The sequence below is a fragment of the Prionailurus bengalensis genome, chromosome B1 (genome assembly GCF_016509475.1).
Source record: "Prionailurus bengalensis isolate Pbe53 chromosome B1, Fcat_Pben_1.1_paternal_pri, whole genome shotgun sequence".
Taxonomy (NCBI): Eukaryota; Metazoa; Chordata; class Mammalia; order Carnivora; family Felidae; genus Prionailurus; species Prionailurus bengalensis.
The window spans coordinates 193,673,131-193,697,306 of record NC_057344.1 but is presented as its reverse complement, the minus strand read 5'-3'; the positions used below and the strand labels follow the sequence as shown (position 1 = coordinate 193,697,306).

The 24,176-nt window shown below is 44.7% G+C and overlaps 1 protein-coding gene across 11 annotated transcripts in view; it reads right to left on the bottom strand.

The window, feature by feature from the left end:
- LDB2 (LIM domain binding 2) overlaps positions 1-24,176 on the bottom strand; it is a 381,770-nt gene that overhangs the window by 249,567 nt on the left and 108,027 nt on the right. Inside the window, exon 1 of one of the 11 annotated variants that reach the window (XM_043572900.1) lies at positions 23,250-23,369. The exons of the other annotated variants lie outside the window; for them this stretch is intronic. Within the exon in view, the coding sequence (XP_043428835.1) occupies positions 23,250-23,252 (3 nt within the window). The 5' untranslated portion in view covers positions 23,253-23,369. Of the gene's footprint in view, positions 1-23,249; positions 23,370-24,176 lie in introns of those variants that run through there. 11 annotated transcript variants of the gene reach the window in all.

The following is a 24,176-nucleotide window of genomic DNA, read 5'->3' as shown; positions in this document are numbered from 1 at the left end:
ATTTGAGGCTACCCCTCTTGAAGACACAGCCCAAAGCAAGGCTGTCCGCCACATCTGTGGAATGCTACATGGAGACACAAGAATGAGAGTTATATAAGGAAGCATCATTTGCTCCAACAGGCAAGCTGCTAACTGCAGGAACACGTGATGGACGCAGGGAAAGCATTCTACAGCCCCTTTTTTATTTATCTTTGTGGGACTGTGTTTATTCTCCCGTCCCTGGGATTGCATTTTTCTTCTCTCCTGCCATCTACGATTCCGCTCATTCTCAGCTAAATCGCATCTTACTTGACAATAAACACGAGCGATCATTTTAACGGAGAAGTTTTAAAAGGCCACGTTATCCAACAGTAAACTAGGTGTCTTGATAGAATATCTCAGGGTTCAACTCACAATGCAAGGCTTCCCTTCAGAAAGTGCTCCCTGAATTTCACTCTTTAGTGCAAGTGGAAGCTGCCTTGGGAAAGAAGGGCAGGAAAACAGGCAGAAAGACCAGACTTGGCAACTGGCAGATAATGGCTCTTGAGCAAAAGACACATCAGCGCCTTTTCCCCCAAACACCTGGGAAAATTCATGTATTTCGATCTTCATCCTTGACCTACTAAATCGTTAATTAATTGTGAGCATTCCAAAGAGAAATGTGATTTACGATAATCTAAAAATAATGACTAAAATGGATACATGTTTTGTGCACCCAGAACTCAGTGTTGTTGTTTTTTTTTTTTTTTGCCACTGGACTTATCATAACTATAATAAAAGAATAATTTCCTTTTAAAGTTTGGGTTTCCATAAGATTTATGAGGGTAGTATCTATATGCAAGTCTCGTACATTTTGCCTCCATAGTCCAAAACACCTAGCTGGTAGGCCACAAGTAAGTACTTGATGTTTTTATTATTTAAATTACACAATTTAAATATTTATTCAGTGAAAACCAAGAATATTTTAGGGCGTCTGGGTGGCTCAGTTGGTTAAACATCTGACTTCGGCTCAGGTCATGATCTCATGGCTTGTGAGTTCGAGCCCCGCATCGGGCTCTGTGCTGACGGCTTGGAGCCTGGACCCTGCTTTGGATTCTGTGTCTCCCTCTTTCTCTGTCCCTCCTGGCTCACGCGCTCTCTCTCTCTCTCTCTCGCTCTCAAAAATAAATAAACATTTTTTTTTAAAAAAAGGAAAAAATAAAGAAAACCAAGAATATTTTCCAAACTCTGAAGAAAAACAATAGTTGTCTTTTCATGATTGTGAAACACTTCCACTCTCTGCTCACATGCCTGTTACACAAGGGTGTTAAATATTTAATATATGAATCAATGAAAATGCTACGAGTTTTGCAATGAACTATTTCCTAGTCTTTACAGTATTCCAATCAAAGCGGTACTTTCGTTATCCCAATTTAAATGAGGAAACTGATGCCCCAGGGGGGTACCCAAGTACATAGACCAAGTAAGACACAGCACTGGGATTTGATTCCTAATCACTCTGATTCCTAGACATTTGGTCGTATCCACAGGGCTTGAGTACCTGTTCTAATCTGTATTATGCTGGCGTGAAGGAAGACTAATGTTTTCTCCATAATTAAATTTCCTGTTTTCTACTCAACACGGAGACATGCACTCTAACATATCAAAAATAATATATCGGGGACCCCACGATAATCCACTCTGAAAATGACACGGTGAGGCATTACTCTAGAAGCAGCGGTCTCATTGGTGGCCCCTCTGTGGCGGTGAGCACCGTACCTCATATTGCATCACATCACCTAGGTGCAAGGGGTCCTGAGATGCGGCATAATGGGATGAGGCAGCAACCTATATATCTTGAGAAAAGCTCATCATAAAACAAGGCACAAATCTTCTGCTCCAACATACACACAGCGGGCAGGAGGACATTTCTGGAAACGCTTGCAAGATGCAAAAGCTTGTTTTTGTGACCTGCCCAATTGCACCTGAATCCAGCGACAGGAATACTTCCTGGAGTCATAGCTAAAAATTGGAAGACTGGGCCAGGGCTGAGGCATTAGGGAGCCACTGGAAAAGAAAACTCAAGTTGTTCTTTCTTCCTACTTGAGAAAAAGGCAAAAAGGATTTTTGTTCACAAAGATAAATACAAGAAAACAAACATATTCAGAAGATAAACCTATCTTGATGATGGCTGAAGGCTTCCATTGTCTTCTCCATTTAGATTTCTGTTATCAGATTCTCTCTGACTGGCCAGGGACAGCGGATGTCTGTGTCACGACCCTCAGGTACTCTCTGGGGCTCCTCAACTGTGGCTCCAGCTGCCCCATTTGTGAACCCAGGAGACATGGCAGAGGAGCATGTGTAAAGCCGGACCTACACTCCTTTCCACCCCACTCCGAGCCTTTTTTCTTTTCCATCTCAACAATGTAATTCCAGTTTCCCAGTCGCTTAGGCCAACCTCTTCGGGCATGTTCTTCCTTCCTCTCTGTTCCTAACCCCACACTCCGAAACTGCCAGCAATCCCCAGGAATCTCCTTTCAACGTTTTTTTTTTTTTTAACTTTTTTTTTTTAATTTTTTTTCAACGTTTATTTTTTTTTTTTTTATATATTTTTGGGACAGAGAGAGACAGAGCATGAACGGGGGAGGGGCAGAGAGAGAGGGAGACACAGAATCGGAAACAGGCTCCAGGCTCTGAGCCGGCAGCCCAGAGCCCGACGCGGGGCTCGAACTCACGGACCACGAGATCGTGACCTGGCTGAAGTCGGACGCTTAACGGACTGCGCCACCCAGGCGCCCCTCCTTTCAACGTTTAACAGAACCCACCCACGTTTTTCTCTCCTTCTACCCCCGCCCCTTGTCTGGGCCCCAGGAACTGCAGCCTGGACAACAGTAACCGCTTCCTAATGCTTCTCTCGGCCAGGCCCCCGGTTCCCCTAGAGCCTGTGCTCTGCAGAGAAGCCTGCCTGACCTTTAAACAACGTCCACCGGTTGCATCTCTCCCTATTAGAGCCCCCCACCCCCCATGGCTCCTCCACACCATTTCTCCAGGAAGCACACTGCCCAGCGGTTGGGACTCTGTCTTCCTCTCTGGCTTCAGTTCACTTCTCTGTCAGCACACATTGCAGGTCCTGGCCCTGGCTTCTGCTCCGGGGCCACATTCTGCCCGTCCACAGGGCCCCTTGCTTTTCCCATTCCGCCACCGAGTGGATGCCTTTCCTCTACTCTACTTGGCCTGGTTTTCTCTTCCTTGGCATTCAGCTCTCGGCTTCCTTGTCATCTGTGACCATGCAATCTATAGGCTCCAACTCACTATCGCATCAGTGTTTTTCCTCCAGGAAGTACTTATCGCTCGATTTTATTTGTTTATTGTCTTCCTACCTCCTTGAAAAACGTTAAGTTTCTTGGGAGCGCAGGACTCTGCTGCCTGCTTTACTATGGAACCTTGCACATAATACCTGCTTAGTAAATGGCCGAAGAAATAAATATACAAAAAATGTGCTAAACAAACAAGAAAAAAGAAAAGCTAAATCTGTTGAGTTCATTGCTTCCACAAGGCAGCCATTCTCGGACTCAGACTTGTCATGGCCCAGTTGACTACAACTACATAATAAAGTACCAAGAACTTACCAGAATCTTTATGCACTGTAATTTTTTAAATAAATATATGCCATGAATTAAGAGCATTAAAAATATTTATGCCCTTTGACTCAGTAATTCTATTTCTGGGAATCCATCCAAAAGACATAATCCAAAAATATGTAAATGCTTTATACACAAAAATATTCACCATAGGAGCTTTCGTAACAGCATAAAAACTAAAACAATGCGCAGCGCTGAAAGAGAGGAATGATTCAAGAAATCATGGTAGGTCCACTAGGAAGAAAAGAGGAATCTTTAAAAATAGTGTGTGCCCATGGTTTATAATGACACAAAGGCATTCTTACGTTATAATGTGAAAGGAAGAAAGCAAATGGAACTCAGAGCGAGACAGCATTGCGGCCCGGGAAGCCGGGAAGCCGACAGAAGCTGGGTTCGTGGTCAAGATGGCCATGCTGGGGACGGCGGGGAGGATGGACTGTTTGATAAGCAGTGTTGAAACAACTGGCTTTTCACATGGAATAAATCAATAAGTTTGATTCTACCTCACATGACCAAACGCACATTCCAGATGGATTAAACATATAAATGAAGAAAAACACAATGTTGAAGCTATTAGAAGATAGCAGAATACCACATGTGATCTCAGAACAGGGGAAACTTTTGTCAACAACACACTACAAGGATAAAGCACAAGAAGCAAGCCACCTACTTGAATATATCAACACAGAAACAGACCATATGACACAAGAGACCTTAAACAATGCTTCAATATGAGTGACAGGCTGGGAGAGGACTGGTAACTAGAATATATAATAAACTGTAAAAATCCAAAATCACGTTGAATCGCTATACTGTATGACTGAAACTAATATAACACTGTATGTCAACTAACTGGAATTAAAATAAAAACTTTATATTGAGGAGGGCACCTTTTGGGATGAGCACTGGGTGTTGTATGGAAACCAATTTGACAATAAATTTCATATATTGAAAAAAAATTAAAAAAATAAAATAAAATAAAAACTTTAAAAAAATCAGTAATCAATAAAATATAAAAAAGCAAAAGATATGAAAGTATCATTCTCAGAAAATGGTCAATAGAGCTATGAAAAGATTCTCTATTTCACTTGTAATCAAGAAAAGGTGAGTCAAAAGTAAGCCATCGTCCACCCACGTAGTTGTCAAAAAAAAAATCAAAGCACTGAACAATACCGCATGTTCTGGACGGGTGGGGGGACACAGGAACTCACGGGCTGTGGACGCGTCTCACCGTGGTCTGACGGCAGCACACAGAGGGGCGGATTCCAGGATGCTCATCCACTCATCACCCACCGCCCTCCTCGTCGGCCCTGAAACTCGACAAGCTTTGCCCTTCATCCCCTCCACCTGCAAATTCCTTCTCACCCCACACGCTCCCCGCACTCCTTCCCAACCATCTGTGTTAATTCCTTAGGACTTCCACCTGAGTCTTGCCTCCAGCCAGAAGCCTCCAGGCCTTCCAACCTACTGAAAAGTCACCATTTTATAGACTGAGATACATTTTTTTTTTTAATTTTCAACTGGTGTGAACTTCACGCTGAGTACTCCTCTAGTACCATATTTTTATTTTATTTTACATTATGTCTAGTTATTATATTTTCACGTCTCAGCAATTAGACTCCAAACTCCATGGGCAGATACATTATCTTCCTTGGGTTGTTCTTTGTATTCCCATCGCTTACCTGGCACACATTTACTGTGTGTTTAATTATGAACTGAACACTGTGCATTATCTACTTGAAGCATTTGAGCATTTCCAGGCAGCTACTGTTATTAACCTCATTTCACAGATGGAAAAACCAAAGCTCGGAAAGGTTACTTTATCTTCCCAATCACACATCTGATACACGTTGGAGACAGCGTTCAAATCCGTGTCTTCAGATTTCAGAACCTGTCCCTTTTAACTGATGTGTGTGTGTGAGAGAGAGAGAAAGGATTGTGGGAGAATATCAGTAATAAAAGGTCCTACATAAGACTTGTGCATGAATGTTCATGGCTTCATTATTTATAGCAGGCAAGAAATGGAAACAATCCAAATGTCCATCAAATGATGAATAAATAAACCAAATGTGGTATCTCCATATAATGGAATACTATTAGCAAAGAAAGGAATGAAATGTTGACAAATGTTATAACAGGTATCTTGAAAACATTATCCTAAGTGAAAGAGGGCAGACACAAAATGCTGTGTATTGCATGATTCCATATATTGTATGTATTGTACGATGCTATATATTGCATGATTCTAGATATCGTATATATATATTATACTATATATTATATTATATTATATTATATTATATTATATATCCATATTATATATCCATATTATATATCCATATTATATACCCATATTATATATCCATATTATATATCCATATCATATATCCCTATCATATATCCCTATCATATATCCATATCATATATCCATATCATATATCCATATATGTCCATATAACATATGCAGTATCCAGAGTTCTGGCTCCACCATTTACTACTAGCTGTGTGATCTCAGGCAAATTATCTCAACTCTCCATGTCTGTTTCACCACATATAAAGATGCCTCATCTTGCACTGGGAGGATAAAAGTAGAGAAGGCATGGACCAGGAACTGGAACAGAGTAAACATCCAGTAAAGAGCACTATCGTTAAGTGGTGGGGAAAATCCCAAGGCCAGGGCTGCTGCGAATCTGAAATAATATCCATCAGGACCGCACCTCATGATACAGCCCGCACACTTGCATCCACACAGCCTGGGTCTAGACACCAATGCCAGCACTTTTTTTGCTCTGTGACTTGGGGCAAGTTACCCAGTCTCAGGGAAGAAGAGAACAACAATGGTAATAATTGTAGAGCTGTTACAAGGTTGAAATGAGCTGATACATCCAGATGCTTAGCACAGTGACTGGCAATAAGCTAAGTATTACCCGTCATTATAGTTCTGGCCATCAGTGTTATAAAAGACACCCAAGATAGGGCTTCCTGTTCTCGGAAAATGTATAACCCAATTAGTCTGTCGCAGTATCGCCACTGACCACGGATTACAAACAAGGCACAGCCTTCTGTGCATCCACCTCAGGAGACTGAAAACCCCTTGAGGGCGGGATCAAGTGTCTTATTTGTGACTGTGTCAATTGTGCTTTACACAATGCCTGCCTGGGAAGAACAAGGGTGCACATCTATCTAAGTGGGTTTTCACGCAGCCCGACAGAAGCAAAGTCTCTATTTTGCACGCCAACCTTAAATCCACAGTTGCGTGTGGTTGGGGCTAATTTGCATCTCAGCATCTCAGAAAGCTCTGCATTTAGCTATTCGATTTGCTTCCTTGTCAACTAGAGATCACAACTCGAACGGCAAAGAGAGCTTTAGAAAACTGGTTTGCCTGCCAGCTCCCATATATGGTCCGGCAGGATTCTTCACTTTCCCCCCTTCCATCTCCATGGGAGGCAAGAAACTGGTTCTGATTCTAATCCTGACACTATGCTGGGTGACCTCAAGCAAACACAAGTCAAAGGAAAAAAAAGAAAAAAAGAAAAGAAAAAGAAAAGAAAAGAAAAGAAAAGAAAAGAAAAGAAAAGAAAAGAAAAGAAAAGAAAAGAAAGAAAGTCTTAACCATTATGCCAAATCAAAAAAAAAACCCAAAAAACAAAAAAACAACAGAATCTTAAGTGTCCATAATGTCCTTAAAGGATGCGCTTGTGCCTTGGTTTCTCCATCTGTCAAATATAAGGACAATTCTTTTTTTTTTTAAACACTTATTTATTTTTGAGAGAGAGAGCAGGGGAAGGGCAGAGAGAGAGGAGCCAGAGTATCAGGCTCCTCACTGCGAACACAGAGCCCATCGGGCTCGAAATCACAAATCCACTGTGAGATCATGACATGAGCTGAGACCACGAGTCAGATGCTTAACCGACTGGGCCACCCAGGTGCCCCAAATATAAGGACAATTCTCAGGGTACTTTTAAAGGCATCCTGCCAGAACACTGATTTCTTCAGGAATTTACTGCTCACCAAAAGAACCTGCCCACCTTCCCCACTCTGGCCTTTAAGGGAAAATATTTTGAGGGGGGATCTTGGTCAGAGCTAAAATGGAGGCAGGATCACCACCAAAGGATATAAGAGGAAAGATTTCTCATGCCATCACTTTCCAGCTTCAAGAATGGTCTCCACAAGGACGGCAAATGGATTTCAACCCAAGGGGCCTCTCTAATGAGCTGGTGATTGTTACCGAGGACTCTGAATTCATTCATACCTGCAATAAAAATGTATTGAGCACCTACTATGTGCTAGAGAATGTTTTAGGCATGAAGGATAAAGCAGTGAACAAACAAAAGGATACAAATTTCTGTCCTCATAAAGCATACATGTCAGTGGATGACAAACAATAAGGAAGATAAGTGAAATATATCATTTATTATAGAGTGGCAGGTTCACAGAAGAAGAACAAGAGAGCAGAAAATGAGGACAAGGATAAAAAAGGAGAGGGTGAAGGGGCAGTGAAATTTTACAGCGGGTGAACAAGCACGGCCTTGATGGGAATGTCTCTTCTGAGCAAGATTTCTCAACCTCAGCATTACTGATATTGGAGGCTGGATGGTTCTTCGTTGTGGGGGCGGTCTTATGCACTGCCAGATGTTTGATAGCATCCCTGGCCTCTACCCATGAGATGCCAACAGCACCTCCCTCAATGGTAACAACCAAAAATATCTCCAGACATTTCCAGATGTCCACCAGGTTGAACATCACTGGCTTAGAGTTAAAAACCTGAAGAAAGGGAGAGAGGAAACCACACAGAGATCTAAAAGGATCCTGGGTAGGCAATGGAGGCCGAGTGGCGAACGAAGCTGGCCTCAGCCCCGACCTAGAGGCAATTTATATCAAATACAAATATCTTGTCTCGTATATTCGCCCTCAAGACGGGTCTTGGTCACTTTAGGCAAAGAAACAGCAAGGGCCCCAGCCCAGAGATGGGAGAACTGTGATGCATTTAAGGAACTGAAAAGAGGGCATCTGAGCCAACTACTGGGAGCCAGGAGACAGAGGCCAAAGATGAGCCTGGCGAAGGCCTGAGGTAACTTGTCACAAGCAAAGAGACCTCACAGGGAGGTTTTAAGCAGGGAACTATGGTGATCAGTTTAGTATTCTAGGTTCCAGGGACCTTCTATGACAAGCCCAAGTAACCTCACTCCCGAAGAGCTGTGTGACCTTGGGCAAGTTCCTTCACTACACTGGGCCTCCATTTCCTCACCTATGAAATCGGGAACGGGGACAAGAAGAGATCTACTTCGTGGGTTTCTGGTGAGGACCGAATGTGTGCAAAGCACTCAGACCTTGTGCCTGGTACACAGAACATACTTCAGGAAACTCTTAGTTTTGATGAATATCACTCTTCTTTCCTTCCCTTTCTTTTATTTCCCTTTCTTCCCTTACCGATGCCCAAGTGACATTTATTGCCAGGTTAAGCTTTCATATCTACCCTCCTTGTCCCTGCCCTGTCTCCTGCACCCATCCTTCAGGCCAGCTCACGCCTCCGCTCCCAGGGCCCTGGCTTTCCATTTCTATTGCACCACCTGCCTGCCAGCTTCTTTGCAAACCTGGCCTTTGTATTACCTATCAATAGTCTTTACTGGGGGCAAATGCTTCCACTTGAAAACTAACGTCCAGGAGGCCTCTTTCTTGCTTCAATACATTAAGATCCCATACGTGTGTATCTTAAATCTCTGTCCTATCTTGGGAAGGTCCTCTTAATCAACTGTCATCTTTGAGGGTCATGAAACCACACCCCACCCAGTTAACATGCACAAATGATACTGTACTATGTCCTTATAATCCATTAATGCCTACACAACTCCCCTACATGTACAGCGTCCCTTCCCATTTTGTGGTCCAGAGAATTTCTACTGGTCAACACCTACTGGCGTTTCCCTTCCCAGACTCCACCCCCATGCCCACCCAATCCCTTTTCCCTGCCACCTTTAGTATCAGTAATTCCATTTTGCTTAGCTGGAAATGCCAGCTTCTGCCTCTGGGCCTGGCACTAAGCAGGGGCCCCTCCCTCCCCCATCAATATCTACTGGAGGGTTGATGCACACACAGCAATGTCACGTACCACATCCCAGTTCATCCTTACACCACGCTAGTAAAATCAAAGGCATAGGTGTTGTACATGTGAGACAACCAAGGCTCAGAGAGGTTGAACAACGTGTTTAGAGTTACCCAGGAAGCAAACAGCAAAGTCATAAGCCATATAAGAATTTCCTAACTTCCACTGGTGAGATGTCTATTTTGTTTTATTTATTTTTTTAAGTTTATTTATTTATTTTGAGAGAGGAGAAAGTACAAGCAGGGAAGGGACAAGGAGAAGAGAGAGAATCCCAAGCAGGCTCTGCACCGTTAGCACAGAGCCCGATGCAGGGCTCAAACTCATGAACCGTGAGATCATGACCTGAGCTCAGACCACGAGTCAGATGCTTAACCGACTGGGCCACCCAGGCACCCGTAAGACTTCTATTTTGAATAAACGTGCCATCTGCCAAAACCTTACATTTTAGATTCAAACTGTGCACCATACACGTGTAAACAGAAACATTACCTATAAGTTGCTGGACTTACTGTCATCACAATAATGTGGTGATTATAGCAAATCATATCACTAACAATTATTGAATATTTTCTCTGACACAGGCAGTGTGCTAGGCCCTATACAGAACTGTCTCGTTTAATTCTTGCAACATTCCTGTGGGGTAGATATGATCATGTCCAATTTACAGATAAAGAAGATAAGGCTCAGAGAAGTTAAGTAATCTGAGCAAGGCCACCCATCTAGTGAATGACAAACAGAAAATTTTTTTTCCACTGTGACGGTTAATTTTGTGTGTCAACTTGGCTGGGCCACAAGGTAGCCAGATATTTCTAGGTATGTCCCTGAGGGTGTTTCTGGATGAGATTTGAATCAGCAGCCTGGGCGAAACGGATTGCCCTCCTTCATGTGGGTGGGCCACACCAAATCAACTGAAGACGTGAATAGAACAAAAGGCATGAGTAAAACTCCACCTGCCTGACTGGTTGGGTTGGCACATTGGTCTCCTTTTGCTCTCAGGCTGGAACTTACACCTTTTGGCTGAGTTGCTTCTCCAGCCTTTGGATCAGACCAGAGCTACATGATCAGATGCCCTGCATCTCCAGCTCATCAACCTACCCTAGAGATCTTGGGACTTGTCAGCCCCCATAACTACATGAGCCAATTCCTTATAATAAATATCCTTCTATACACATATATCCGATTGGTTCTGTATTTCTGGAGAACCCTGACCAAAACAGTGGTATACACCTAAGCCTTAATATGTTACCATCTCCTGCATTAAGTAACAATAGAATTCCTTTTACTCCAGGTAGAGAAGAAACATTAATTATCAATAGCATGCAGCAAGGAACTCACTCAAACACTTTATTAGATGCAATTTGTTTTGTGCCAACATCTCAGAAGCAACTTGTTCTCCCCCTGCTCACTTATATTTCAGGAAAATACACCACACCTGGGAACAGAGACATGGCTTTGAATTTCCAGGAGCTTGGCTGGCCTTGTACCTCGGACACACTTTTCATGGATGAGCTTGGATAAGTCATTTTACCTCTCCAAGGAGGTAAAATGTGGATTACTTACACCTGTGTGCCCCAGCGTGCCGTAAGGTTGACATGAGATCAGATATTGATTATTTTTAATTTTATTCTTCCCCAAACCACACACAAAAAAAGTTAGCAAGCAATGGGAACCACTGACTTTAGGAGCAGTGCACGATGCAAAGTAGATGCTAATTCTGTTTAATCTGATTCTTGTCCAGTCATCCTAACTGAAGGCTAAAAATGATTCTGCAGTAATAAAGGGAATTACAATACACAATTGCAGAGGCTTGGAGAGCAATTCCAGCACAGAACCAAGCGATTATACATTGCAACAAATTAAAAACTCAAAAAAAGCAGGGGAGGTGGGGAGGAAACCAAAGACCACTCAAATCCCTTAAGAAACGCTATTTAATAAAGCAAACTCTATTTTCCATAGAATTCCAATCAAGGAGCATGTGGGCTCCTTGGAAGCAATTAGAGACATGTATGATTTAATGAAAATGCAAAAGCCAAGGACAAACAAAATAACTGTGTAACAAGAGGCCCCTTCCCTATCCCTGCCTCCAAACCCACAGAACGTAGAAGAGGTGAAAACTTTGCACCAGAGATACACAGCTAATATCAGCTAACATCAGAGCCACGATCCCCCAAAAGTCAGGTCTGCTTTGCCTTTTGCCAGAACACAAAGGAAATGAGACTTTAAAGTCAAGTCCAGGCTTAAATGCCACAGCAAGTGAGGACAGCCTCCATGGGTGGCCATTTAGACCTGTGATCTCAGTAGGAGAAAATGTGAGGTCTGGCATCTCCTCTCTTTGGCCTCGGTCAAACCCCAGCCCTGTTCCTCCTACAGGGCTTGGTCATTGTTGGGGTTCGCCTTTGTCAACCATACACCTCAAATGCAATATTGATTTTAAGCAACCTCCCTCACTGCAGAAACACATAGGTCGCTGTCCTATGACTGGAACTCTCTGGGGTTCAGAGGAAGAAGGAGGAGACAAGTTTGACACCTGATGTGACCCCCTACCCCTCGGTCCGCATGCCTTGCTCACCAGCTTTCTATTCTCCAAACACCACGTGGTAACTTCTGTTTCCGATCAACCTGACCCCTTACCAACCGCCCCCCTCTAGCTACTGAGCCCCAAGAAAGCAGAAATGATGACCTTTTATTTGCTCATCATTGTGTCCCCAACTGCTTGTACAATTCCTGGCACTGAAGAGGCATTTAATGACATCAGTAGAATGAATACATAAAATGGTGGGTTGCTTGGAGCTTTGCAAAGTCTTTGGAAAGACTGCTTTATTTTCTTTGTTCGTTCAACACTGTTGAGTGTCGAGTATGTTCCAGGAGCTGGGGATAGAGTGATGAATTAAACCTGGGTCTCTGCCCACAAGGAATTCGGGGTAGAGGAGGAGAGAGAGAGAAGGAAAGAGTCCACCAGAGTACGATGTGAGGTGAAGAATTAGGGCACAAAGGAGTGGCCAGCACTTGGCAGTTGGTAATGCTTCCTGGCCTGAGGAATGTAATTCCGAGGTCCTCACTGGTAAGTAGCCTGGTGTATTAGTTTCCTGTGGCTGCTGGGACAAATTGCCACACATTCAGTGGCTTAAAAACACAGAAATTTGGGGCACCTGGGTGGCTCCGTCAGTTAAGTGTCCAGCTCTTGATTTTGGCTCGGGTCATGATCTTACAGTTCGTGGGTTCAAGTCCCACACCGAGTCCTGAGCTGACAGTGCAGAGCCTGCTTGGGATTCTCTCTCTGCCTCTCTCTCTGCCCCTCCCCTGCTCATGCGTCTGTCTCTCCCTCTCCCTCTCTCAAAATAAATAAATAAACTTAAAAAAAAAAAGAAATACAGCAACTTATTCTTTCCTAGCTCTGGCGTCTGGAAGCCTGGAATCAAGGTGTCAGCAGAGTGAGGGCTGGGAAGAAGAATCCATTCCATGCATCTCTTCTAGCTTCTGCTGGTTGCAGGCAACCCTTGGCACCCCTTGGCTTGTAGTTGTGTCACTCCAATCTCTGCCTCCGTCTTCACATGGGCTTCCTCCTGTGTGTCTGTCTCTGTGTCTCAGTTTTCTTCTAAGCACACTGGATTCGAGTACATCCTAATCTAGTAGGACCTTAACTGAGTACATCCGCAAAGACTCTGTTTCCAAATAAGCTCACTCATTCAGAGATTCCGGGATCCATGCTGGTACAGGGTGGGGAGGGGAGTGAAGAAAACACTATTCAACCCAGTACAGTTGGCTACGTCGTAGTCTTTGATTCTGGAAAGTATATTTACTTTCACAAGCACCAGTTGTCTGATGGATTTAGTGTGACAGCATTTTACTCTCTGCTGAACACATGGATATGCCACAGTGTGAGGAGTGACCCACATACTTCTCCCCCTGATCTATTCAATGTTCCAGAGGGGACGAGGAGCAAAATAGGTCACTGGCTGGCTGCCGACTCTCCCTACTGCCATGCCTTCCCTCCTCCGGCCTCCCCGGGCTGAGAGCTCAATCTCACCCACCTTAGCTTTATGCTCTAACTCGGCAGTCTGCTCTGGGTTCAACCAAGACAGCTGTACAAGCCCAGTGAAGTCCTCCCTCTTGGAGATGCTCTGGGGGGAAGACTCACTCTGAAGCACTCAGGGCAGCTAAAGAAACTGCCATAACGTACAGCCACTTCCGTGTGGCCCCTGAAATCCTGGCCATGCCCCCTGCTGCCTCTTCCTGATTGTTTAGCTTGGTTCCTGGTCGTTTGCTCTCCCATCCTTAATCCATTTTTTCAGGGCTTCCTTCCAAGGCACAGTCTCATCCCGTCAGTGATGGGAACTGAGGTTTCTGAAGCCCGAATTAAGGGTTCGTCATTGGTCCCCTCAGTGGAAGGGATCTCAGCCACCTCTAGGTAATCCGAACCCCAGAGATGTCCAGGAAGATCCACAAAGCGGGCCTCAGTAAAGAGTAGATGGAAATAGAAATCGAAAAGCCCAGAGTCCAAGTCTGAGCTCTAATCTTTATTAGACATCTCACCGTAGGTCAGTGGCTTAACTTTCTTAGTGGCTATTGATTGTCTCATTTACGTTAATTCCTACCAAATAAGATTAAAATATACATAAATTAAAGAAAAATAAGAATGCATTTGGCACAGTTCAAGACACACGGAATACATTCAATAAATGTTTTTGAATTGCACTAAGAAAATTGGAACACCTAATATAGAGCTAATAAAGTTTAAGGGAGTGAACATACTGGATTGAGGTCTAGAAAGAAATACGTGTGTTTTCGTTATATACAAAAACATGTTGTTCCTCCGCGGCTTGTACCTTCTTGTTCTTCGGGTAACTTAAATATCAACTTCTCAGGGAGGTCTTATCAACCCTTTACCTAAAAGACAACATCTGTCCTCTATTCTCTGTCCGTTTTCCTCATACCACTCATGTAAGCAATGATTTTGTTAGTGTGTCTATTGTCTGTCTCTTCCTCTACGCTTTTTGCTGCATGAGGATACTAAGTTCATCTTGCTCTAATCCCAGTGCCTGGTATAGAGGCACATGATCAATACAATTTGTCAAAAGAAAGAATTAGGAAGTCAATAAATCCTGTCACAGCAAATAGAGAAGGTGCCATATTTTTATCATTTTAGCTCTTTTTTTAAAAATGGAAAATGTTTGGGCTGCCTGGGTGGCTCGGTCAGTTAAGCCTCCGACTCTTGGTTTCAACTCGGGTCACGATCTCACAGTTTGTGAATTGTAGCCCTATATCAGGCTCCGTGCTGATGGTGCAGAGCCTGCTGGGGATTCTCTCTCACTCCCTCTCTCTCTACCCCTCCCCTTCCCACTCTCTCTCTCTCTCTCTCTCTCTCTCTCTCTCTCTCTCTCTCTCTTTCTGTCTCAAAATAACAAATAAGCTTTAAAAAATGGAAGAGTGTTGTGCATTTTGAAGAAGAAAATGAAAGAAGTCAAAGTAATTGCTGCTAGTGGGATTATTAAAGCCAATTAAGAATGTCAGGAACCTAGTATATAATCTAGAATAAGTATCCAAGGGATGCCTAAAATTCTCGGACATTCCTGGCCATTGTGTTTACAGTCAAATGAACTGAAGGTAAGACATCAAGGGGACGAGGGGGAAATTACCTTCCCCTATTCCCTCATCTCCCTTGGCTACTTGGCATTAGGGCTGGTTCACCACCTGAGGGTCCTAAATGTTAGTCTCTTAAAAAAGAAAAAAGTAAAGGGGCGCCTGGGTGGCGCAGTCGGTTAAGCGTCCGACTTCAGCCAGGTCACGATCTCGAGGTCAGTGAGTTCAAGCCCTGCGTCGGGCTCTGTGCTGACAGCTCAGAGCCTGGAGCCTGTTTCCGATTCTGTGTCTCCCTCTCTCTCTGCCCCTCCCCCGTTCATGCTCTGTCTCTCTCTGTCCCAAAAATAAATAAACGTTGAAAAAAAAATTAAAAAAAAAAAAAAAGAAAAGAAAAAAGTAGCAAACACTGGAGGACACAGCCATGGTTCCCATGACCCTTCCTCTTCTTCAAGCTAATCATCTCTGGGTCTTTGAACTCTTTCTCCGGGGCCTGGGTTTTCATGTTTTCTCATCATCCAAGATGGCACCACTAAAGTGAAACAGACATTTAACTTGCCACCCAGTCTCCTTCCTATGCGGATAACAGTGTGAGGGGAAAAAGACACATAAACCTGGGCCATCCGCGCTTAGCAAGCGCATTCAGATTTCCATAAAGCCATAAAAGGTTTCAGATGACACATGTACTTCAAAAAAGACAGATTCTTAAATGAGAGCGGTTTCAAGAAGATCAGGCATCCTGTGGTGCCCTTGGGCAGGGAGAGCAAATTGCACAACCATTGCTCATCTGAGCAGCAGCGAGAAGTCCTGCCAGCAGGGACACAAGTTCAAATCCCTGGGCCACCTAAGCCAAGTTTTGCAAAGAGATTCCCCTCCAGCTCACTGCCCCCCACAGCTAGATCGCCACACTAACTCATTCTTCCCGTTGCGTTTCCCTGAAAAGGGGAACACAAGAAACATAGAAAATGAGCTTTGTGAAACCCATGCATCTGCCCTGAAATTTCCCTCCTCTGAGTTACAGGTAGACAATGAGATTGAGACGAAAGAGCACTGCCCGGCGAGTCAGGCTCTTTATATCTAATTTTAGAACTGGAAGGACCCTTCGACACGAGCTAATTCAGATCTCTCATTTTACATTCAAGGACATTGAAACTCAGGCCACCTTCATTAAGTAGTTATCCATGTGACCTTAGCAAGTTGCCACGACTTGCTGGCCTCAATTTCCTAATCTCTAAAATGGAGATGATGATAATGCTACCTACCCTTAAACAGTTGTGATGATTAAATGACAAGGGACAGTGCACGGGACGGGTCTGGTAGGGAAGAAAACACTCCACGATGGCTGGCTCTTCTTATTTTTCATTCAGCAAATAGTCGTCGGGCTTCTGCTATGTGTCAAACGCCACTCCAGGGAATGGGGACACAGCAAGAAATGAAGGGATATGGGAAGACAGACATGAAAACACAATTCATAGACAGTCTTGATTACAGCTGGCTGAGTGTCGGTGCTTAAGATCACACAACCAGCTGCTGGCATTCCTGGAACTAGAATCCGGGTCAACCAGCTTAGAGAGTCTTCATTTTCATAAGTGCTGTTGTCATCCCTCCCCCCTTCCTCATCTGTACCCGCGAGGGAGCTCGGTGAACTATAATGCCAGGTGGTGATATGAGAAGTCCCCTCTCCTCATATTTGATGGGCCTGCTGTGGAGTACTAACTCAGTTCTTAGAGCCCTCTCTGTAAAGGAGATGTGGACCATTTGGAACACAGTCTGTGGACCAGGATGGAAAAACAATAGTATACAAGGAACTCTTTGGAGATGGAAGGGAGGGGAAGGGAGGGGAAGAGCTCTGGTTTCAGAACCAAACACTACTTTTTCTTTTTTAACCCAAACTTAACTATACTCTCCACGAGCTATGTGACCTTTAGCCAATTATTGAAACTTGCTAAGCCTCAGTTTCCTCATCTGTAGATTGGGGCTGGTGTTTCCCACCTCAGAAATTTGCCTTAAGCATTAAATAAGAAAGCGCACACAAAGTGCTTAGCCCAATAAAGCATGCATTAAACATTCAATAATTGCCTGCCAGGGTTAAGCAGGAGAGAGGGGAGTAAAAACACGGGAGTTCAACACAGATCATGTCCCTTCTCTACAACCCCCCCCCCCCCCCAGTAGCTTTCCAATTGATGTAGACGACAAAGAAATCTCTAGAATCGTCCACAGGCCCTCAGCAATCCAGATGGTCACTATCACTTCTCAGTCCTCATTTCCTTCTACGTCCTCTTGCACACACGTTAGTCCAGCCATACCTCATTATGCCTGCACACACCCCGTACGGGCCACCTCAGTGCCTTTGAACTTGCCAGCCCTCCTGTAGAAGGCAGGGTAGCACAGTGGTTAAGAACATGGGCTCAGGGTCAGATCCCTAGGTACGTATCCCCGCTCTGCTCCTTACTTAGTGTATGATTTGGCCAAGTGACTTAACTTCTGTGTTTTGATCTCCTCATCTGTGACATGAGCATAATATCACTACCACCTATCACATAAAACTTAAGCTCTCTATAGCGAAGACCGAATGCAGTTTGTTGAAGAGTGACTAGCTGCTGGAAGGTCTAGCCGATATATGGTTCCAGCACTTTGCATACCTCATACCTAATCCCCAGGACAATTCTGAGATAGATTATCCCTTGTCTCATTTTCCAGATAGGGAAACTGAGGCCAAGAACAACTAAAGCACATCCAGGACTCAGACCCACCATGGCTGACTCCACAGGTCTCTGTACTCTCCGCCCATCCTAAATCTGTTCACGCAGCTTCAGGCTCCAGTCACTAAAATATGAGGTCTCCAAGGGCACACATTTGCATGTTGTCCCCCTGGGCCTGTGTTTCATAAAAGGGACCTACATCTTCTTACCTGTCCTGTGGGCACGAGTGAGCTAGAAAAGTCTCGGGCTTTCCTGCCCTGCAGAGGCAAAGTAGACAGACCCCTGCCAGAGGAAGACAGCTCCACGCGTCTGGGACCCACACTGCCTTGTGGTCATCTCATAAACAAGTGGGCGGAAGGCTGAAAACACTTCCTTGGTGACTTAAATGCCCCCAGACTTTATCGAGCCCCCAACCTCACGAAGAGTGAGTATCTGTGAAGAGCTTGGCACATTCCTGACGGTGTCGGATCTTGCTTTCCTTTCCTCCCCTGGCCAAGTGTCTATCACCTCCACCCCCTCTGATCCAGGCGGACAGGAGAGAGCCCTGCACGTGTGCACGTGTGTGCAAATCACAGCCGCCAAAAGTGCTCATCTGGGAGGGCCGGGTTGCTGGAAATACAGGGCACTACTGGGAAGCGTTTTATGACCAGGTGGAAGAATGGGAGAAGGTACAGACACGCTCTGGGACAGAGCGGAAGTCTCTAAAACCCATGTCCTAATCCTACTTGAAACATGGCCACATACAGGAAGTCCTGTTTCTCTGCCTGAGGATGAAAGAAATCAGTAGGCTAACTCCACCACCATATCAAAGAGGCCAGGGCAGGAACAAATACTTCGTCATCATAACCCAATCATGGAGCTCCCCACGGCCCTCCCAAGAATGGGTATGAAATTGAATTATTTCTTAAAAATCATCTTCCAGGGCCTTGGGATGGAAAATGTTAGATCAGGAGGATTACCAGCAGGCAGGGAGCTATGCTTAAGGACTTGTTTCTGTGCTCACGGCAATGATTCAAGATTTTCCTTCCACTGGCCACTTGACATTAGATTTCATCAATACCACTAATGTTAGATGACCTCCACTACAGGAATAATAACGATAACGATGATAATGTGTGATGACGATACTGATTATAGTTACCGCTGTCTGAACACTTTTTTACATGCGCCAAGCACCAATACTAAATATTCATGCTCATGCCCTGTGCTATTTAAACCCATCAACAACATTGCGCGGCAAGTACTCTGTTGTCCCATTTTACAGATGAAGACAGCAAGGCCTAGACAGACAGGCATCTCACTCACAAAGATGAGCGCTTATAGCCATTGCTGTGTCTCTCTAATTTGCTCCACTCCGTGGATCTTTTTTTTCGATCTGCAAAATTATGGGGTTATACACCAGATCAAGGGATTTCTAAAGGAGCACGGGACACCAGCATCCCAAACTTCCAGATCGTTATGCAGTCTTCAGAGGGAGATAGAAAGCACCATCGCTTTCCAGGGGCTCAGAGACAGGTCCCAAGCCTGGGAGTCTATGTCAACAGCCTCAGTTCATTTCTTTCTTCCGTTCATGAAGAACGGCTCAAAAACCGGAAATGGTTTCAGAGGTCAAGGTGGCCAAAGTCTGTGAATCAAGAACACTGAACTGAGCTTTGATTTAAGCCCACACCTAATCCTTCTCTCCACTGGTCAGAGTCTTGAACAAAATTCCCCACCTAAAAAAAAAAAAAGTTCAAATTCCTCAGTAGACAAGGCAGGGCTCCCCGGGTTCTAATCTCAACCTGCGATGGTAGTTTATCAACCTCTTTCCTTCCAGCTTCTGCCCACAACTCTATCCCTGGCCCATTCCAGACCGCAAGAGCTCCTGCCCATCTTTACATTCTCCCTAAAGTAGTGACAGAATATATCGTTTTAGCAGTGCTAAAAGATCCCGGTTAGTTGAAGGTCTGGCTCCCGGGGCATAAATTGCCACATGCCTTTGCACCTGCCACCCTTAAATATTCTCCGTTCCCCTACAGTATCTAATTTTCTGTAATAAATGGCTGCTCTGATCTGGATGCTTGTGTCCTCCCCAAATTCATAAGCTGAAACCTACTGTCCGATGTACTGGTACCAGGAGGTAAGGGCTTTGCTTAGGTCGTGGGGGTGGAGCCTCACGAATGGGATCTGTGCCCTTATAAAGAAACCCCAGAGCTCTCCCTAGCCCCTTCCTTCCTCCCACCACGTAGGGTCCCAGCAGGAAGAAGGTGGTCTGCAGGTAGGGGTGGGTCCTCACCAGAGCCCTGCCGTACTGGCACCCTGTGTTGGACTCCAGCCTCCAGAACTGTGAGAAATAAATTTCTGTGGTGTTTCTGTCTGTGGCACTGTGTTATAGAAGCCCAAATAAACTAAGGCGATGGGTGTTGCCTTATGATTGAGGAAAAGAGGTATTTTTCAATTGTTAATAACAGCATGGGAAGATGCTTCCGATAGAATAGTGAAGAAAGAAGCACCATGTAAAGTTAAACATATACATGCATGTGTATCTTTAATGTCCCCAATTTCGTAAATATGCATTTGTCTTTTAAAAGCCTAGAAGAAATTCTCTGGGTGGTTAAATGACCCAAAGACCCCGGGCCACAGTTACGCCAGTGCTCAGAAAGAGCAGAGAGGGAAGAAAGCCCAAGTCCATTCCAACCTTTTCCCAATCACTTCCAGGGCCCCAGTTCCAGGGCCAAGGCCACCACAGAAGAGGGCAAGGTCAACTCCCAGGGGAACCCCTCGCGCTCCGCTGAGATACAGGGGCTTTGAGGTAAGGATGGACAGACACATCACCATAATACACAGTTGCAAGTGCCCGTCCTGGTTCCACGAACAGGCCAAACTGTAACGTGCAAGCATCGTCTAACTGTGACTTCAGTGGCAGGGAAGGCTCTGCATGGGGTGAAAGCAGAGAAAACAATGGTCTATAATGTTCCGTCGCTAATAAGCTCTAGCCAAGCGTGGGAAGTGGTTCTGGAGACACGCAGGATGAATAAGCAGGACGGCGTGGAGGACATATTCGCGGGCTGGCAGGCAGGCTCGCACGTGGCTGCTGGCGTGCTGTCTCCCCTCCCCCTCCACACCCACACCAGCTGAGAGAATGACCTAGCTCCTCTGTCGTTACTCAAGAAATCCACATTTCAGGGTCTGTTCCCGGAATCACATTAGGTATTTTTGCTTATCCAGAAAGGTTAAAAACTCTCACGACCCCCAACCAGCTTCATTTGTCTCCTCAAGTTCTGAGAGCAAAACTCAAGGGACTTTCCCCAAAATGAATTATGCAGAAGATATGATAAGATGAGATTCCACCTGCTGCTAAGGGACTCGCCTTAGAAAAATGTAATCAGATATTCATTTCCTGATATTAACAACCACTAAAAGGGAGCTCTGATTTCTGGAACAAATACCTTAAGAAGAAAGTTTAAACATATACATTTTAATTGAATTTCTTCCTAGCCAGGTTGTAATTGATAGAACCCTCCATCCATCATGATCCACAGGCGTCTGTAACTCATAAGTTGGTCGATCTACCAGTATGACTTTTCTAGGTTCTTAATCCTCTTATCAACCACTCAAGTTTCCAGGGAGACTCATTAACAGAGCTGGCAAATGCTGAAGTCGGCATCATTACCGACCACAAAAGTTGGGAGCATCTGCTCCCCTCTATGTTTGTTTGTTTATCGTCTGTCTTACCCCAAGTAGAATGTGACCACAATGCAGCAGACATTTTTATCTGTTGTGCTCACTACAGCAGCCATGTAGCACCTGGCCCTCAGGGGTACCTAACACATATTTGCTGACTACTGGAGACGACTAGAATCCGCCACCCCAAGACTATGCCACTTTGGCCTGAGGATAATTTTGAGCTGAAGGCAATTGAGAGGAAGCAGATACAAGAAAGCTCTCTGCCTTACCCCATATGACTAAAAGCAAGACATAAATTTATAAAGGTGATCCTCCCCCCTTCACCAGGAAGGACAGAAGTCAATCACTAAGACAACTGTAGACCCATCTTAGGCCAGAGACAGCCCCAGAGGAATCTACATAATAAACTTCGCTAGCTAGCAAAGAATGATCTTCCCATTTGTTCCCCCATATTTTTACCTTCCCACAACTGTCACCCCAGAAGTATGAAGTCATTTTCCTTTGTCTTGGCACTTCTCAACAAATGTACTGTTCTTTTAAGATGCTATATAAGCCCAAGTTCTAACCACCTCTTTGAGTTATTCATCACTGAGTGCTCCCATGTATATGCACAATGAAAATGTTAATCAACTTTTTTGTTTTTCTCTTGCAAATGTGTGTTTCATTGGCCTATTTTGCAGAGCCCCAATCAGAGAATCCAGGATTCTAAGAGGAAAAAGATTATCTTCCTCCCTTACACTAAAAATTTCTTCTGTACTGAGAAACTGGAGCCTAGGGACTGCACACAGGTCCTACCATAAATGAACTTTCAGCCTCCCTGACTGGGTGGCAATGGGCACACGTAAAAAAACACACATTCAAACAGAAATTACAGCAGCATATTCTAAGGGTCAAAAGCTCAGCACAGACATTAAGATTTACGCAGGGGTGAGGGGCACCTGAGTGGCTCAGTAGGTTAAGCCACTTGATTCTTGATTTCAGCTCAGGTCATGAGGTTGAGGTTTGTGAGATTGAGCCCCATGGTGGACTCTGCTCCAACAGTATGAAGCCTGCTTGGGATTCTTTCTCTCCCTCTCTCTCCACCCTTCCCTGTTTGCATTCTCTCTCTCTCTCTCTCTCTCAAAATAAATAAATGTCTTTTTAAAAAAGATTTAAGAAGGGGCGCCTGGGCAGCTCAGTCGGTTAAGCCGGCTGACTTTGGCTCAGGTCATGATCTCACAGCTCTTGGGTTCAAGCCCCGCATCGGGCTCTATGCTGACAACTCAGAGCTTGGAACCTGCTTTATATTCTGTGTCTCCCTCTCTCTCTCTGCCTCTCTCTCTCTCTCTCTCTCTCTCACTCTCTCACTCTCTCATAAATAAATAAATAATAAATAAATAAGTAAACACACATTGAAAAAAATTAAAAAATAAAAAAAGATTTAAGAAAAGGGAGAAATCACACTCTCAGGACAAGAAGTTCTCCTGCTGCATTTTCTCCTCCTTAACAGTGTTGGCATAAGACTTAGAACAACTGGGAACTCCTCAAATCGTCAAGCCTTCCTGTCCTTGGAAAATACTACACATGCCACACCCAAATCCAGGGACGTCTGCCTCTCTTTACCATACAGAATGGAGTTCCAAGTCCTGCAGACTCGCTCCTGAATCATTCACGAAGGCATCCCTGCCTCTGGCAGAGTGATGGCCCAGCATGCCTCTCTTCCCTCTGCCATCTTAGGTCAGAAGCAGAGTTGCCTTATGAGCGCTGAAAGGGAGGGGACTCATTTGTTGATATTTAAATAAATTACACCACAAAACGGAAGCGAAAAGATTCCCTCTGATGTTTTCAAGGCTGCTCTAGAGAGGGGAGGAGGTACCAGGTGCTGAAGAGGCATTCATTCATTCGCTTCCTTTTTCACGCAGTAAACGTGTGGTGGCCAGCTGTGCCAAGGGTGGGGACACAGGGGGGACCGTAAGGACACAGCCCTGCCTCAAAAAGTATACGGCTGACTGAGAGAATACACAATAAGGAGGTAATACAAATACAGTGTGACAAGACTCATTGTAAGTGAAACCCAGCGTGCCAGAAAAGCAAAATAGGGGCATGCCTCCCTTCCAGCCCTAGCTCTACATGAACCCCAGTTTATTTAGAAGGCGTCACTTCCTACTGACCGGCCCTGATTTTGTATTCAAAACGTGGGAACATTTTCCTGTCTCGTAGCACTGCGGTAAGGATTCAGTGCACTTCCATAACTAAAGGGCTTAACGAAGCGCACGGGCCCACGGCAGACAAGCACTCGCTACATTGTTAATATTGTTACTCGCAAGAGGAACGCAAGGACCTGAATTGAGAGTTGCTTCCCGCGGCTTAGGTAGGGGCGAAAGCTTGGGATGTGGGGTAAGTGTATCTCATGGCTCCCCTGCTGCCTGGCTGCAGAAACGCTTCCCTTCTTCCGTGTCTGATGGGCACTCCCCGTAGAGCATGGAAGTTTGACCATTAAGGGGGGATTTGAGCATCAGGACTCAGACAGATGTGTGCTCTCTAGCTTTA